Source organism: Notolabrus celidotus, chromosome 4, assembly GCF_009762535.1.
Source record: "Notolabrus celidotus isolate fNotCel1 chromosome 4, fNotCel1.pri, whole genome shotgun sequence".
NCBI lineage: Eukaryota > Metazoa > Chordata > Actinopteri > Labriformes > Labridae > Notolabrus > Notolabrus celidotus.
In genome coordinates this window covers 9,284,279-9,301,796 of record NC_048275.1, presented here as the reverse complement: position 1 = coordinate 9,301,796, position 17,518 = coordinate 9,284,279, and the positions used below count along the sequence as shown (strand labels likewise).

Below are 17,518 nucleotides of genomic sequence, written 5' to 3'. Positions count from 1 at the left end.
GGACCCTATTTCTGTGTCAGCTGCAGCTTGAGATCCGTGGGGAATGTCCTATTTGTTGTTCTGCAGACTAGGCTTAAGATAAAAGGAGACTGTGCCTTCTCTGCAGGTGTGCTGTGGATCAGCTAGCCCATCAGACAGCCCAGTTTCATCTTTTGATTTTCTTCTAAAAAAACATTTTCCTTTACTGTCTATGTTTATCTATCTCACACATCATCCATTACCTCCTTTGTTTTATTTTTATTTCTTTCAATCATTGTCAAATTTTTATGGAAAGCACTTATTAAACTTTGTTTGAAAAAGGTGCTTTACAAATAAAGTTATTATTATTATTATTATTATTATTATTATTATTATTATTATTATTATTATTATTATTATTAGTAGTAGTAGTAGTAGTAGTATTAGTATTATTATTATTAGTATTATATTTTACGTATTATTATTATTATTAATATTATAATGTCTTCATGTTTTTATTTATTAGTTTTATTATGGGTATGACTATTATTATTAGTAGTAGTAGTATTAATGTTAGTAGTTTTTTAGTATCATTATTATTATTATTATTATTATTATTATTATTATTATTATTATTATTATTATTATTATTATTATTATTATTATTATATGTTGTTCTGCAGGTGGTCAGAAAGCTGTACTTCAACGTGGACCTCTTGTTAATGCATAGATTGCAGTGCAGCATCATGTTGAATATGAACCTTTGCAGTTTTGCTATGTGCAGCTGCATGTCATACTGAGGAAAACACTTGTCCATTACTTTTGGGGTTAGCTTGATCTTTAAAGATGGTGGGTAGTTTGCCATGTTTGATGATGGGTGATTTCTTGATTATGGGTTAACCATCCAGGAAATTCTAGCTTGAAACACAGAGTATAACTTCAGACTCTTATAGCCAGCTCTTTATTCTTGTAACCCCAGATCCAGGAATCAACTGAGTTTGTACAAAGTTGTTGGATTTATCACCTCTGAGCTTTAATGTAGCGCTGCATGAAGTTAAACATTAAGTTAACTCTTTTTGGTCAGCAAATTCCTCCCAAACCTGGCCGGACATTTACTGAACAATCATTTGTTACCTGTACATTAACTTTTTGTAATGTTTAATTAAGTGACACTCATGGGAATGATTAAACAAATTAAAACCAGTCAGGTGTGTTTTTGGGCATGTTGGTGGAAATCAGGGAGTGCAGAGCAGACTGTGCAGCATGACAGTAGTGGGATGGAGAGCAGTCAATAATCAGTGACATTATCATGATCTAAACAGACCTGTTTGTTGTAAGCTTTGGCCTGCTTATTAATTCAATCCTGAAAATGTAATAAAAAACTCAAACTAGTCGCAGATGTGGGATGATGAATCCAGGTTTCATTGCATTGCATCTTTCTGGACTGTGAGGAAGCTGGTCTTGGGTACAACTGCTCCCCTCTTCTGACATATCTTTTGTATAAATGTATTTAAGGAACTGTGGCTGCAATTTGTATGGCGGTATTATATCTGATTGCTGCGGCCTCACCACACTGATTACTTCCTTGTTCTGCACACTAAAACCTTTCCCATCAAACAAACCAAACAAGCTGTTGTTAGCCGTCTAATAAACAGGTCAAACAGCTCTCCTTCCTGTGTTCAGCTGTTTGCCTCATTTGAGTGATGCATTAAGAGACAAACCTGTAATTTAAATCAGCAGACACCTCTAGTGACACCTTTAATGTGATTGTGCCATGGCGCTTCCTTTTTAACAATACTTAAATCATCCATAGTGTTGATTTAAATGATGCAGGATGAAGGTGTGAATCATGTTATGGAACAAAGAGTCTTGTTATGTGACCTCAGCCGGTTTATTTCTAACTGGAAACCTTTTTTTTTTCTCACAGAACAGAAATCAGTCCCTTGAGATGCCGACTATATGCAGTTAACTTAATGATCTGAGTCATTCTGATCTTTATCTCGTTCTGTCTCACTTATTTAAAGCTCCTCATGACGATGAAACGACATGCTTCTTGCTCAGACTTGCCAGCATGAGACAAGAACAGCCCGAGGAACCGTTCATGACGACTGCGCCGAGCAGGGATTGGGTGTCACAAAAGGTGACTCACAGGGAGATCACTCCAGGAAGAGAAAACTCCCCGTGTCTGAGTACATACGTTACTCTATCTTCACACACCCAGATTCAAGACGCAGCTAAACAAAGCTGTAGATATCTTGTTCTTTATAGCTCTCCAGAGGCGGAGCTCTCAGCACTGCAGACATGCTCCTGTCTGTCCTGATAAAGGAACAGAGAGTGTTTAAATACCAAAACTGAACAAGAAACCATGATTGTATGAAAATATTCCTCTGCAGAACCTTTCATTAAATGAGAAGGGGGCAAGCAATATAATGCAATCCACTTTAACTCGTTAATTTAATCTAATTAAAGTATTTGGCGTTATTGTCGTTTGTCCAGTAACGGATGGGGTGGATTTAATTTCCTGAGGACGTCTCGGTTTTCTGTGTTCGACACAAAAGAATTGTCAGGAAAATAATAAGTGACATCTCATATGTAGTGTGCATTCATTAGATTTAGCTGCTAAGATTTAATTATTGATAAAAACTAAGAAAAAAGATTAAAATGAATTAATTGTCTATTACTGATCTTTCAGCTTATGATTGACAGATTGAGAGGGAACATGTTCCTCTCATCGTCTCAGAGTCTAATGAATGTTGGTACTGATTAAACACTGTGCAGATAAATTAGAAAGATGAGGGCCGAGTACTATGTTCACTCTTACTCTGTTGGAGCCTTGAAGGAGTCATCTGACAGTCTGGAAAACACTTGATGGCTCTCTTGCAGAAAATTGGATGCAAAGTTATATTTAGTGCGTGGACAAGGTACATAAGATGTAAGGTGTTGATAGCTGTTTTCATCCCCTTGGTTTGCAGTCTTTGTGCTACTTTAAAAGCTTTCTGTTGCATTGTCTTTGGCACACATTAGAAGTAATAGTTCCCTCTTCTAGCGTAATACATACCTTATATATAATTATACCTTTGAGAATTTATGACTACAGTGAGTGGGAAACTGTCTTCTCCGAAACATAACCACCTGCTCAGAATGCATTTTCATGTCCAGGTCAGTGCGTGTGTGTCTGTGTGTTTATGCTACAATTCTACAGAAAGTGGGCTGACTGGTGTCATTTAACAAAATGTTATGTGGAGCTTTAAGATTGAAACGTGGGCTGACCTGAAAAGCGCTTGAGGGCTGAGGAGATTTTGTCACTGATGCTGGCTGACAACCAAACTAGAAATTCCCTTTACGACTGTGAGGTTATAACATTCTTCCTTTCACACTGCTGCCCTGCAGGAGTTATGGTGCGTAACAGCATTATTTGTTTTGGAGAGCAGAGGTGACAAAACACAAACACAAACATTATAAGAGTGAATGAATGAATGTCCAATAAAAAAATCTCTGCCAGTTGTTAAAACTTTCTGTGAATAATTCATAGAAACCTGCATGTTGTCTTCACATTTTAATGTTTCATTAAGTCTAGAAATGAGTTTCACAACACAGACTTGTATAATTATGCCAGCAGCAAGGTGAGGGTTGTATTTCATATGCAGGACAATGAAATCAATGCTTTTGTTAATTATGAAATGCTAAAATGCTCAACTATTAACAAAAGTTATGCATGAAACACCTAGGAGATTTAGGGTTTGTAGGTTGAAAACGCACATTTGAGATGAGATTTTTTTTTTTTGGAGTATTTACTCTTCAAAGCAACTGAGCACCAAATTATGGGGCGCAGTTTGTAAAGTTTTGCACACCGAAAATAACGGCAACATTTCTCATCTTAAAAATGGTCATAAGAATGTACATTTAGATTTAACATTAGTATTTAGATTTAGCATTTAGATTTTTATTTATATTTAACATTTAGATTTAGATTTAGATTTAGCATTTAGATTTATATTTAACATTCATATTTATATTTAACATTTATATTTATATTTAATATTTATATCTATATTTAACATTTAGATTTATGTTTAACATTTAGATTTTTATTTAACATTTAGATTTATATTTATATTTAACGTTTAGATTTATATTTAGCATTTAGATTTTATTTAACATTTAGATTTAGATTTAGATTTAGCATTTATATTTATATTTAATATTTATATTTAGATTTAACATTAAGATTTAGATTTAATATTTATAATTATATTTAATATTTATATTTAACATTTATATTTATATTTATATTTAATATTTATATTTATATTTAACATTTATATTTATATTTAACATTTAGATTTATATTTAACATTTAGATTTAGATTTAACATTTAGATTTAGATTTAATAGTTATATTTATATTTAATATTTATATTTAACATTTAACATTTATATTTATATTTAACATTTATATTTATATTTAACATTTACATTAAGATTTAATATTTAGATTTATATTTAACATTTATATTTTTATTTAAAATTTATATTTATATTTATATTTAACGTTTAGATTTATATTTAACATTTAGATTTTTATTTAAAATTTATATTTATATTTATATTTAACATTTAGATTTAGATTTAATAGTTATATTTATATTTAATATTTATATTTAACATTTAACATTTACATTTATATTTAACATTTATATTTATATTTAACATTTACATTAAGATTTAATATTAAGATTTTTATTTAACATTTATATTTATATTTAATATTTAGATTTGTATTTAACATTAGATTTATATTTAATATTTAGATTTATATTTAACATTTAGATTTATATTGAACATTTAGATTTAGATTAAATATTTATATTTATATTTAGTATTTGGATTTAACAATTATTTTAACTTAATATAATTTTCACAACAAAATTAAATGTGAAGAAGATCACAAATATTCCTCTAAATGTGATAAAAAAAAGTGACTTTTAAAAATTCACTCTACAGTTTTATGACGTTTTGGAGCTGAATGTGGAGAAATGTTGCTGTTATTTTCGTTGTGCACAACTTTACAAATGGCGCCTCATACCAAAGATTGTACGTGGGTTGTGCTTTTGTTAAAGGTTTGCTGTAGCAGCCTTTACAAAAGACAACAGGTGATTGCATCACACAGCGCTCAGACTGTATCCGTTCAGTCTTGCATGTCAGCAGTGGAAATATTTACTACAGGACTAATAGACTTTTGTGGGGGTTAGCCCTTAAAGCAGGTGGCCAACACCCTAAAAGAGCTGAGTGAGAAACAACTTCATCTAGGTTGACTGAAAAGTATATCTCTTCCTAAACAGGACGCCTAACAATAGCATGATGCAAAGATGGCTGCCAGCTAATTTCCAGCCACTGAAAATGTGGTCTGACAATAATAAAGCCTCAGTGTTGACCTTGAACTCCCATCTCATAAGTTTGCTTTCTGTCTGCCTCTTTCTGTTGTCCTTCCTCTTTTGCCTTCAGCTATTGTTTGTTTTGGTTATTTGGTCATTTTATTTTTCTTTACTTTGTCTTTAACTGCTCAGAGAAGAGTGATTTGCTCCTTCAGTTATAAAGGAGCCGAAAGTTGACAGCTGACACAAAGTTTACCTTGCAGCTATGGATTTGGATTGTCCTGTTAGACGGTAAGCATAGGCTGTAAATTAAAATAGGCGCCACAAGTGTTCACTGACTGTGAAGCCAGTGCTCTCTCTGCTGACTGGCTGCAGTATAGATCAGCCTCCTTTATGCTAGCAGATGAGAGCGAGGTAAGTAATTAATAATAATAACTGATAGGACTTATATAGCGCTTTTCTAAGTACTCAAAGACGCTTTATATGAAGTGTGAAAAATAAAAATGAAATAAATAAAATACAAAGAAAAAGAGGTGGAGAGGGAGTAGAGGTCATGTGTTAGGCTTTTTTGAAGAAGTAAGTTTTGAGTTGACTTTTAAATGAGTGAAGAGAGTCAGAGTTGCGGATGTTTGGTGAGAAAGTATTCCTGGGAGTTTGGACAGCGATGGTAAAGAATCTGTCCCCCAAGGTGCAGTGCTTGGTGTTGGTGATAGTTCATTACATTTTCCAGAACTTTGATTGTCTGCTTCAAATCCACACCAGAATCTGTTCTGCTGTGGATCTTATTTTTTACTAATTGGAAAGTTGAATTTGTGTTTTGGTTACAGTGCAGATATGACTTCAGTCATGTGAATCTTCCCCTCCTTGGCTGCACCGGTGCAATCTGTCAGTGCTCATGCAGGCAGTCTTTTGGCTTCATAGCTCACAATGAGCGGAAATGAAGTGACGCCTTTAGACAGTCACTGAGCGTGACTAAACTGTGATCAAGCAGCTGGGTTACTCTAAAGTGACACAATTATCTTGCAAGAACCCAGAACAATGAGCTGACAGGCTCATTTGGGTTCATAAAGAAACCCAGCTTTTTTTTTTATGTACAGGTTTGACTCCAACCTGTGGCCCTTCACACCATGTCATATCCCAGCTTCGTTCTCTTTCCACTCTCCTATCTCTCAATGAAGATATACAAGCCCCAAAATAAACCTTTTTTAAACATGAATAAATAGAGAGAACAATCTTTACGAAACACAAATGTTGAATGATTAACAATTGATTTAATTTTAAGAGCACAGAACTTGAAATGATGCATGAATCTGTGCACAAGTAATACACAAACAGATATTCATGCATACATAAACATCTCCCAAAGATTCTTCCATTTACTATAAAGGCCTCAAACTGACCCTTTTTTTTTTCTTAACAAATACTCATGGTCAGCTGAAGTGACGGGTAATTGCAGCTTTTTGCAGTGAAAATGTGAGATGAATCATAATGAGCCGGTTCGCCAAGAGGCTAAGAGAAAGCTGGCCAGACAGGGTGCAAGAATGCAAAATGTCACCGGCATGCTTTTACACCCTCCTGCAAGCAAGATTTCATGAAAAGGAGTAAAAGTGAATGAAAGAAGTGCATCTCCATCTTGTCTACATGCTAAACGTCTGGGTATGTACATTTAGAAGCATGTGTTTGCTCCCAACAGATGCAGTCACAGCTGCACCCTGATATTTCAGCCACTTCTGAAGGAAGAGCTTCAGCTTTAAGTGAGTGCAGCAGAAAATGAAAATGGTCTTCTGAACCACTTTAGTCCACTATAACAGCTCAAGATATTCAAATGTCACCACACAATGAGTTCCAGTGCCTCTAACGCAGAGGTGCTCATCAAAGCCTCTTTATATCCGTCATTATCTTGATTTTCTTCTGAGTGAACTTTGTCCCTGGGAGAGAAGGGGAGTGGCTTCACATCTCAAACAGGTTTATGGCTGCCTGTGAGCAAGTTTCGAGCCTGGCTGTTTTGCATGTCAAAACTGGAATCCACACCCTCCATCTGCAAACTGCTTATCATGTTGAGACACCTCCTTGTCTTTGTGCCTTCAGCTGCTAGACAGCAGCTCCTCTAAATATTGACCATAAACTGAACACACATAGTCCTGGGAGGGATACTCTGGGAGCAGTCAAGAGGATTTTCACAAAATTCACTATCTGAATGTAAGTGACTGTTGCTGAGAGTTCAATGATGTGTTTGTGAGAAGCTTACTGTGCCTTTAAAACCTTGTTGAAGACGTGCAGAGACTTTGGGAGAATATCAAGTACTTCTGGTTTGAAATATAGACTCTGAACAGCAAGTGGTCTGAAGTAAAACCTGTAAATATGAATTGGCTATTAACACAAGATCGGGACGTGCACAGTAGCTTTTCATTTCAAGTGTTAAGACAGAAGCTGCATTTTATGGCACAGAGTTTGACATTTCAATGACACACAGGCTGGCTTCACAGGCTCTATGATATTTAAAACGTATGTGAGCTTATCAGTCCATTAAAAAGCTGTCTGCAAATACAGAATAAAGGACGACTGCGCCTTGTTATGAACTGTAACATATTCACCTGTAGTTAAAGTCACCTGTAACACAAACTTTCCCATAAAGCAGCTTTACAGCGCTTTAAAGTGACAAAGTAAACTTGTTTCTCTGCTCATCAGACATTACAGGCGTGTCACATATGACAGAGAACACGTCCTTCTGTGAAGTTTGAAATATGACTCGTTTCTGTCTGACTGTAATATATGTTTGCTTTCAGCTGGTGGGGTCCAGAAGAATCTGTGATAGAAGTTATGAGAGAATATTTTGTATTGTCTTAGATTGAGTATGTATTGAGATTCTAGTGTTTGAAGTTAAAAAGAAATGATTGGTTTTGTCTCCTTTAACATTAAAATTAAATACTTCTTACAGACTTCTTTCAGAGGCTTGTGACTGAAGTTGTACTCAGTCTTCACAACTTTATAAGTCAAAAGTCAACTCTAAAAGTTGCAGAATCTACACTTAAATCTTTAAAGTTTAGCCTCTTATGTCATCCAGCTTAGTTTCACATATATTGAAAGTACTGAAATGACACATGAGCTGTTTACTTCTTCACAAACAGGATTGCCTTTATTACCCCACCTTAACTCGGAGCTACGTTACAGGTGCAGCGGTGACATTTGCCCCTTGGCATTGCACTAGCTGTCACGCTTTAAATCCTGAATGTGAACAGGTTCAATGTCTCTTAATGATGCGTCAGTTTACATGATGAGGCTTGTTGGAGACAAAACTTCTTAATCCATTAAATTAGCAGGTTTAAGGATGTTAAAGAAAGTGTAACAGAGATTGCATTTCTATGTTTTTGCTATCAGCATATTCTCACACAGAGGCGTCTTACAGGACTACCAAACTGTGTATCTAGGTGTGATTGTGTGTACCGACTGTGGTATACACAATCCCAAAGTAAACAAACACAGTAACCTTTACAAAAAGGTACACAAAGTCATGTGAAGCTACTGAAAAACAATGTGACCTGTCATCTATCTGCTAAATAACAACAGGATGTGTGTCATCTATCTGCTAAATAACAACAGGATGTGTGTCATCTATCTGCTAAATAACAACAGGATGTGTCTCATCTATCTGCTAAATAACAACAGGATGTGTCTCTCAGGTTGAGTGTTCTGTTGATCTTCTGTTGAGTCTAGAAATGATACACTACACTGGAAAAAATGCCCCTCCAAAAACAAACCAAAAAAACTTATTTCAAGGTACTTTTACCTTGAAATAAGCAAAAAAAAAATCTGCCAATAGAACAAGTGAAAATTTGCTTGGTAAGATTTCTTAAAATAAGAAGTAATATTTAGAAAACTGTGATCTTAAAATTAACAGGGAAAACTTATTTGAAGCATCATTTTACCAGTATTTTAAAGCTTAATGTCTCAGAATAAGCCAGGAATGCTAACAATTAGTATTTCTTCACTCACAAAGAGGTTGTCTCACTCATACATTTCATGTCAACTTCTTCATTTGAGATATATTCACATTAGTTTGAGTTGTATTATAGTGGCACTTCTCTAGGTTTAACACCATCTTGTACTTGAAATGAGATTACAAAGTTTAATTTGAGCATTTTGAGATATAATGTCTTCTCATAGTGAGCTGGATATACTAATATTCAGTCATGTTGTTTTTTAGGATAAGCCAGCTATGCTCAAAAGGAGGTGTTTCATTGTGTGCATGTAGTTTGAGGACGTATATTTTTTTCTGATTTAGAAGAAACAGTGCCTGAAAACTGTAACCCAACCTTAAAAAAATAACATGTGTTTATTTATTTATTTTATAAATGGAGCTGTTTTCTAATATATTCTCCAATAAAATGCATTTACTTAAATCAGGTAAAGGGTTTGTCTTAAATCAAGATGATCCGTCTTCTACAAATAAGATCTCAGCTTGAAAAATGTATGAAATGTAAAATAAACCTTGTGTCTTCTAAATTACAGCTCAAAACAAGATCATTTCAAGATTGTTTGACTTAACAAGATATTTAAGATACATTGTCTTAAAACAAGTCCCTCTATCTTGCTCAAATGTTACTTGTTAAGTACATGTATCTTAAATCAAGTGGGAGAAGACATTTTGACTAAAAATGAGAACATTTCACTTGGTAAGATTTTGACTTTTTGCAGTGTAGCTCAATTATTCATTAATCAGGCTGTTCTCCTGTTACTTGTTTATCTACTTTAAAACCAAGCCTTGATTCTCTGTGTTTCACAGGAACTGCTTGTCAGCTTTTCATTAACCTGCAAACACTTCCTTCTTTAATTCTCATTAATCTTATCATTAAACATCCAAACAGCTTCCTTATATTCCCACCTTCAAAAGCTCTGTTAACAATTCAACCCCACTGTGGATTTCACTGTGGTTGTTTAAAAGGTTGTGGTTAGGATTAGAGTTACATAATGTACACCACATATGACTATTCTTCATTAGGAGACAGTTTTACAGCATTTCCACCCTCTCATAATTTCATTGATTTCTATTTTCCATGACAGGTCTTTCTGAAACGATCCAGAGGGATGGGATCTCAAGACTTTTCCCTGCTTTCGTCCTTAAGAGGGGAGCCTCAAGAGGATTACATCCAACCCCACTATAAGGAGACCTATCGGCTGGCCATCGATCGCCTGGTGAGCGGCGGCAGAGACAAATACCAGGAGTTCCTCAAGGGGGAACGTGTCGGGAGCTTTTTATCAGAAGATGAGATTCTCTTCATAACTGAATATGCAGAACAGCCACCCCCACAGAATCAAGAGGAAGAAATCAATGCTTCACCGGCGGACACCCAATCATCCTCAGGGACGTACTGGCCCGTCAACTCGGATGTGGAGACGCCAGATTTGGACTTAGGGTGGCCGGAGGTCATGCATGATAATCTACAGACTAATATAGACCTGCTCTTTCATCCAGCGAGACAAAACAGCCCCACCATCAAAGAGGTGATCCGGAAGAGAATCCAGGAAGCAAGACAGGTAAACAAAAATTGCTCATGAGCTGAGATGTCTGGTGATCAGTCCCTCAAACCTGAGCAGCAAATTGTCTGAGGCGTTCTGCTTTTCTGCCTCATTTGAGAAAAGGCTGCTCTGTCATGTATTAAAGGCAGCACATGGGAGTTTGATTCCTCTAAATCTGCAGTCACAAGGAGTGTCAGAAGGAGTTGTTAAGGTCATGATCTGGTTTTGCAACTCATCGTTATGAGAAGACAGTGTGGGAACCAGTGTGAAGAGTCATATCATTCACACAGTGATTCAGTTACTTCTCAAGTTGTGCCAGAATGAATCATAAAGAAGTTTCAAAGCCCAAAATGATTGTGGTTAGAAGGGGATTAGTATTCCATTGCATTGTTACAACCTTTTACTGCTCCAACAGCGCTTAATTAAATCAAATTACACAGCAAAAGACTGACGGGGAAAGGTCTTCAGAGAAACAAAAATACAGGGCTTCATCTCTTTTCACGGCTTACAGAGTGCTAATTGCCTCCTTTCGAACTTCCCCATAATAACGACCACTGCTGTGTAAAGTAATTCAAACCAAAGCGGGTAAATAAGTCCAGGATTCAACAGCAGGGAACGTCTCGCGTCTGTCAAATCAGAAATTTGAAAGGCTTCAAAAATTTCTCTGTAAACAATTGCTTGCATACATCATTAAAATCCTTGTTTCTCATAAATCATCTCAGTCACAGACTTCTCTTAAGAGGAAACTCCTCCACGTGAAATTCAGAGGGAAGATATTGCTCTAAACAAAATGTACTATTACAGGATGTGAGTTCATTAGAGCTCACAGTATGAATGTTGCTGCAATATTAAATCCAGTACTTATAAACGGCTCAATATCAGGATTCACTTTTATTGAAGCCCAAAAGTGAAATTAAATAACAGGGACACGTTGTGACAACAGGACAATTAGTTTTAGTATGTTGTCTTCAGAAAAATATTCCACCATGTGTCTCCTGTAACTTTCTGTTGACTCAGGTAGAAATCATACTGGTTACCTGAATAAAGTATATGCTGTCTGTTTCCTGTCCATAATGATTAGCAGCTATAGACAAAAACACAAGGTGTACTTCACTACTCATGCTCATAAATGATGTGCATTTCTTCTACAAGAGGCATCAGAAATGTGAAGACTATATCACTCTGCTTTTATGACCTGATCATGATTTCTTTTTTCCTTGCAGGTCATTGGCATCGTGATGGACGTGTTCACTGATGTGGATATATTCAAAGAAGCTGTGGATGCATCTCTACGAGGAATCCCAGTCTACATCCTGTTAGATGAGTACCATCTGAAAAACTTCCTGACTATGGTGGAAAATCAGGACGTGAAAATACAACAGCTCAGAGTGAGTATTGATTTCATATACCTTTTTGACTTTCTCCATCATAACCATTTTTATTGATTCCATCATTTAAAGAGGAACATATTTTGGATAGTCATATACAAGTCTTGGATTTTGTGCCTGGGTTACTTTAAAATCAATCAATCAATCAAGCTTTATTTATATAGCACCTTTCATACAAATGAAATGCAACCCAAAGTGCTTTACAGCGATTGAAAACAAGAAAGAAATGAGAAATGAAACAATGGCAAGACATATTAGGGGAAGATAATAATAATGATAATAATAAAAATAATAAGAATACAAATTAAAAATAAGAACAACATAAAATAAAATAGAGACTAAAAAATGAGAAACTATCAAGGCTAACATTTTTTTTGAAACCTCATTGAGACTGAGGTGTGAGGACTGATATCACACTTTTTAAGATCTGGTGTTGTGCTTTTCCATATTTTACAAACAAATATTGAGTTGAAATGTTGGATTTCAACTCTAAGCATGGGACAAGATTCAAGGTGCAATGGAAACATGTGTTGGAGTGATCCCAAGTTGAGACTGTATAGGTGCCATGAACGGCTTGTTCAAAAAGCCACATGAGAACTAAGCAACTGGGACATGAAATTTGCTCTATTCATGAAAGCACCATGAATGTCCTTAGAAAAACATTTTAAACATAAAACATACCTTAAAAAAAAAAGGACTGCTCTATTGTTTATTGCTTGGGATTTTTTTTTGTCCCTTTCCAAACTTTTCGGTCAGATTCAGGGTCCAAAACTTACGTCCATATTGCATGATTTGTCTATTCAAATAGAGAAACTTGGTAAACTCATAACGAAGATGTTGAAGCAAGGCAACAGTGAGGGAGGCTTCAAGAGTGCTGGCTTCAGGAACGCTGGGGAGGCCTTAAAGGCACAGTAGCTGATATGAAGCCTTTCAGTAAGAGGCTGAAATTAGGGTTTTCAAAGATACCAGTTAGAGATAGCAGGTAAAGATTTTTTTTAACTATAAATCACATAAAGCTCAACTAGAACTTTTAAAGGGCCTATAAACAATCTGAAAATGAGCAGAGGACAGTGGATAGAATAGGAAACTAGAGAGGAGAGTTGAATAACATGCAGTGAAAGGCCTCAGGTAGGTATTGAACCTGGGCCACCAGCTTCCGCAGTGTCTGTCATGAGGTGTGTCATGTAACCGCTGAGCCACACCGCCGCCCCTTAATACTACTCTTATGTCTGTGTGGTAAATGATGTGGTGCAACAAGGCCACAGCAAGGGATTGTTGGCTTAAAAAATGCTAACAGGGTGATATAACTCAACAACCTAGCACCTAGCACCCCCAAAGCTCTAGCTCAGAGCACAAGAGAAAAGAAGCTGTCAGTTTTATGCTTTGATTTGGTGATTACATAAAGAGGATGTGTAAAAAGATTAGGTTTGATTAAATGAAATTACTTTACAATACGTTAGATTAGATTTCATCAGATCAGATTAGACTAAAGTTTGTCATTACACATGAACAAATACTGAACCACAAAATGCCATTAAGCGTCTAACCAGAAGTGCAAACAAGCTTTTAAGTGCTGAGTAATGTGCAGTGATAGAAAGAAGCGGCAGGTGGCTTCACAGGTAATGATTGGCAGATTTTTTTAAAAAACTGTTTGCATTCTTAATGTCTGTTTGTCTCTTTAATATAGCTGACAAATGCCTTTTACAAAATCCAGACCTGGTTATTCCTGTTTTGGGTGGGTCGTAACTATTTATCTGGGCAAGAGATGCATGAGGTTCAAACACACCCTGTCCATTAAGCACACATCACATGCCAGCACCAACAGGTACAGCAGCTCAGTAAACACTAAGCGTTTCAAATCCTCAGAATGATGCAACCTGCACAGTACATATTCTCCTCGGGTGTTTTTGAGATGATTGACAGGCTCATTACCTTCTGCTGTGATATCTTTGCTGACATTTTCCTGTCACTGCTCTGCCCACAGAACATGAGGGTACGCACTGTGAAGGGTCAGGATTACCTCTGTCAATCAGGAGTGAAATTTCACGGAGCATTGGAGCAGCGGTTTCTTATAGTCGACTGCCACACAGCCGTGTATGGATCATACAGGTAAATGAAACTGCAGTTTAAGAGGAGCTGTGGCTGAGATCACTGAGGTGTAAACTGTATTTAGAAAGCAGACCTCTTTGACATTTTCAGGAAAATGCCTGTCATCAATTTCTTTTTCATGGTTTTTGCCTACTTAAGGTGTAAGTGTAAGCTTTTCAAATAACTACTTTGCATCATGTAAGTAAACCTTAGATTAAACTGGTGACAAATTCAAATGAACAACACCTGAAGGCCTTTTTCTATAATAAATGAATACATGTGTTTTTTGTTTGCAGCCTCTCTTGGTCGTTTGAAAAGATCAATCTGAGCATGGTGCAGGTCATCACAGGACATCTGGTGAAGTCCTACGATGAGGAGTTTCGAACTCTCTACGCCCGCTCAACGGTTCCAGTCGAACTTTATCCCGATTCACTCCAACGCAATGGATCCTTCGGGCGACCCATCCTGCCTAACTCTCAATCTGCCCAGAAAATTGAACGGAGGGACCAACTAAGACACACACTGGACACAGTCTACAGGAAGACCTGTGAGAGGAAGCTGGGCACGAGAGACTTTGAAGAGAGGCCCTTTGAAGAGGAAACCAACAGGCTTGGGCCTTTGATGGACAACGGGATCAGTGGCCTAAACCAGGTGTCCCCATATAAGTCCACAGAGGCCGTGGATTTCTTGAAAAGGCACAGCTATGCTGGAGAGAGACAAGATGGATATGTGCCTCAGAACATCAGGCCCAGAGCCAGCAACTGGAATGTCTCTCGAGAAGCAGGGAATGGAATAAACAACTACCCCATGGACAATTATGTGCACATGCCACAGATGTACAGAGGCCAAAACTTGCGTCAGTCTTACAGCGGCAATGACAAACAGATTACGTCAATGCAACAGAACATACCGTCATTGGAGAATACATCAAAGTCGTTCATGCGCACTTTGAGGATTGAGTCCTACCTCAAAAACTCTGAAGTCCCATACGGGGAATCTAGTGACCATTTGGACCAGCATGAACCAATGGACAAAGCTAACTCCTTCATGCAGGGGAGGCTGAGGACTTCCCTTGCTTTCAGGTCCACAATACCAGAGCAAATGGAGCCAAACAGGCACATCAACAACTCTTCCACTCATGTCAACTCCTCCGCAGCACAAAACACTCCTTTGCACTACTCGTCCATGCAGTGGAATCCAACATCAGGGGCAGAAAACAGGAATAACCCAAGCTTTGTTCCAGGTAGAAACAACTCTTACCAGTCTGTGTATTCTAGTCTCGGTAGACCTAAGGGAGGACACATGATCACAAACCCTGATATTGGGACTGACAGCTGGAACAAGAGGCACAGTGTGGCAGATCCGAGATCAAACACAGAGTACAAACATGAGCCCTCACCTCACATATACGGAGCTTACACAAGGATGCAGGCTAACAGAAGTACAACAGGGATCAATGCACAGAATGGTGGATATGTGTCGAATCTGAATGAGGATCAGAGGTCGGTGTCTCATTATGATGTTAAGAGCATCACAAGCACTAAAAGCCCCAGTACTCCCAGTTGGCAGGAACCGCCGTTAAGGACTGTGTCTGCAGCAGATCTGGATCTGAATAGCAAGGATTTAACAAGCAAATCCCACGGCTCTCATCATTTCCTGAAGAAGAGCACCAAGAAAATAAAATCACTATTGCACATACCAGAGAAAAAGGAAAGTTCAATGAGTAATTTGGAGACACAGAGTTGGAAGTCGGGTACAAGTACAGACACTTTAACAGCTGAGGATGAGATGTCACATGGAGGAGGAAGACATTACCACAGCACAACCAGCTCTGTGAGGTCCTCCTCAGGACTCCAGAGAAACCAGCTGGAAGATGACCATTTAAAGACTTCGAAACCTCGATTTGGGACTGAGGAGCAGCGAAGTACCCTTTCCAGGACAACTACTCCTGCCAGTCTTGACAAAAGCACAAGGACCAGCAATGACACAGCAAGCTGGAACAAAGAGCGCAGTGTTGATAGTCGCCTGTACAGCAGGTTTGAGCCTTTCTGTTCGTTGGAGAAGAAACCCCCTCTGCGCACCTCACACAGCTTTGGAAGCTCCCAGGAGAAAATTAAAGTCCTTCCTAAAGTAGAGTTTGCCGATCACCACCTCAGCCGGCATGCACGAGGGCACCATGAAAATAAGCTGGAGAAATTCATTCATAGAGTTGGAAACCTCATACACAAAAACAAATAGTGTCCAATATCAGACTTTATCTTCACAGGCTGTTTGTGAAAAACTCAGGTATTTGTTACCAACCATTTGAATCTTAAGGTTTTCTGTTTGTGTAGCTGGCCTTTAGTCCTGTGTCTACAATGGAACTGTTTACATTTCGAACCTTTACTTTTTTTTATGTTGTACAGCTGCACTACTGAATACGATTGCACCAAGAATGCTTTATGTGAATATCTGCTGCAGGCCCTTTCACACCAGAGACTTTAAACACTACTTTCAACCTGTTTTTCTGTCTGTTCTCTGCTGGCATCAACTTGAACCTTGTGGACCCTTTAAGTGGCAGTTGCATCAACATGTCAAAAATGAATGCAATCTGTCTCTGTGCAGTGTTTGCATACCACAGTGATGTTATTATTATACTCAAAGGATCACTCTGAAGTGCTGTCTACAAGTCAAGGATAAGGTCATGCAAGCTAACCAGTGGCATGCAACTCTATTCTTTATGTAAATGTTTCACTCAGAGGTTTAGTGAATGTAATGGGGGTTGCAATAATTTTGTAAAACACAGTGCGTTTTTTATTTCCTTAATAAATCTGTACAGCTTTTTCATTGACTTCCTGGAGGATCTGAGCACACGCCTTCTTTTCAAGCTTTCTTTATCTGTGTGATTGCATTAAGGAAACATACATTCATGACTTCCTTTTGGAACAGTGGTTACACATACAAAGGTTTGTTTTGTTGCATAACAGTGTTCTTCCAGGAAAATTCAATGGACACTATTTAATGAGCACAATGAAAAACAGTGCATGTTCATCCTCAGAGCACACTCGGATTGATTCAGGTCATTTTTCTTTTATTCTCAGGGTGACAGACTTTAATGAAACAGAAAGAAACATGGGCTCCAGTCTAAAACATACACATGCAAACTAAGAGTGAATCTCCCTGGTTTACATCTTGACAACAGAACCTTTCTAT

The 17,518-nt window shown here is 37.3% G+C and overlaps 1 protein-coding gene across 1 annotated transcript; it reads left to right on the top strand.

Moving 5' to 3' along the window:
• Window positions 1-7,492: 7,492 nt before the first annotated feature.
• fam83b (family with sequence similarity 83 member B) lies at window positions 7,493-17,147 on the top strand. The gene is made up of 5 exons (XM_034682730.1): window positions 7,493-7,532; window positions 10,395-10,868; window positions 12,074-12,238; window positions 14,223-14,347; window positions 14,623-17,147. Exons 2-5 carry the CDS (start codon window positions 10,419-10,421, stop codon window positions 16,562-16,564), a joined length of 2,682 nt encoding a protein of 893 aa, XP_034538621.1. The 5' UTR covers window positions 7,493-7,532; window positions 10,395-10,418; the 3' UTR covers window positions 16,565-17,147.
• Window positions 17,148-17,518: the final 371 nt, after the last annotated feature.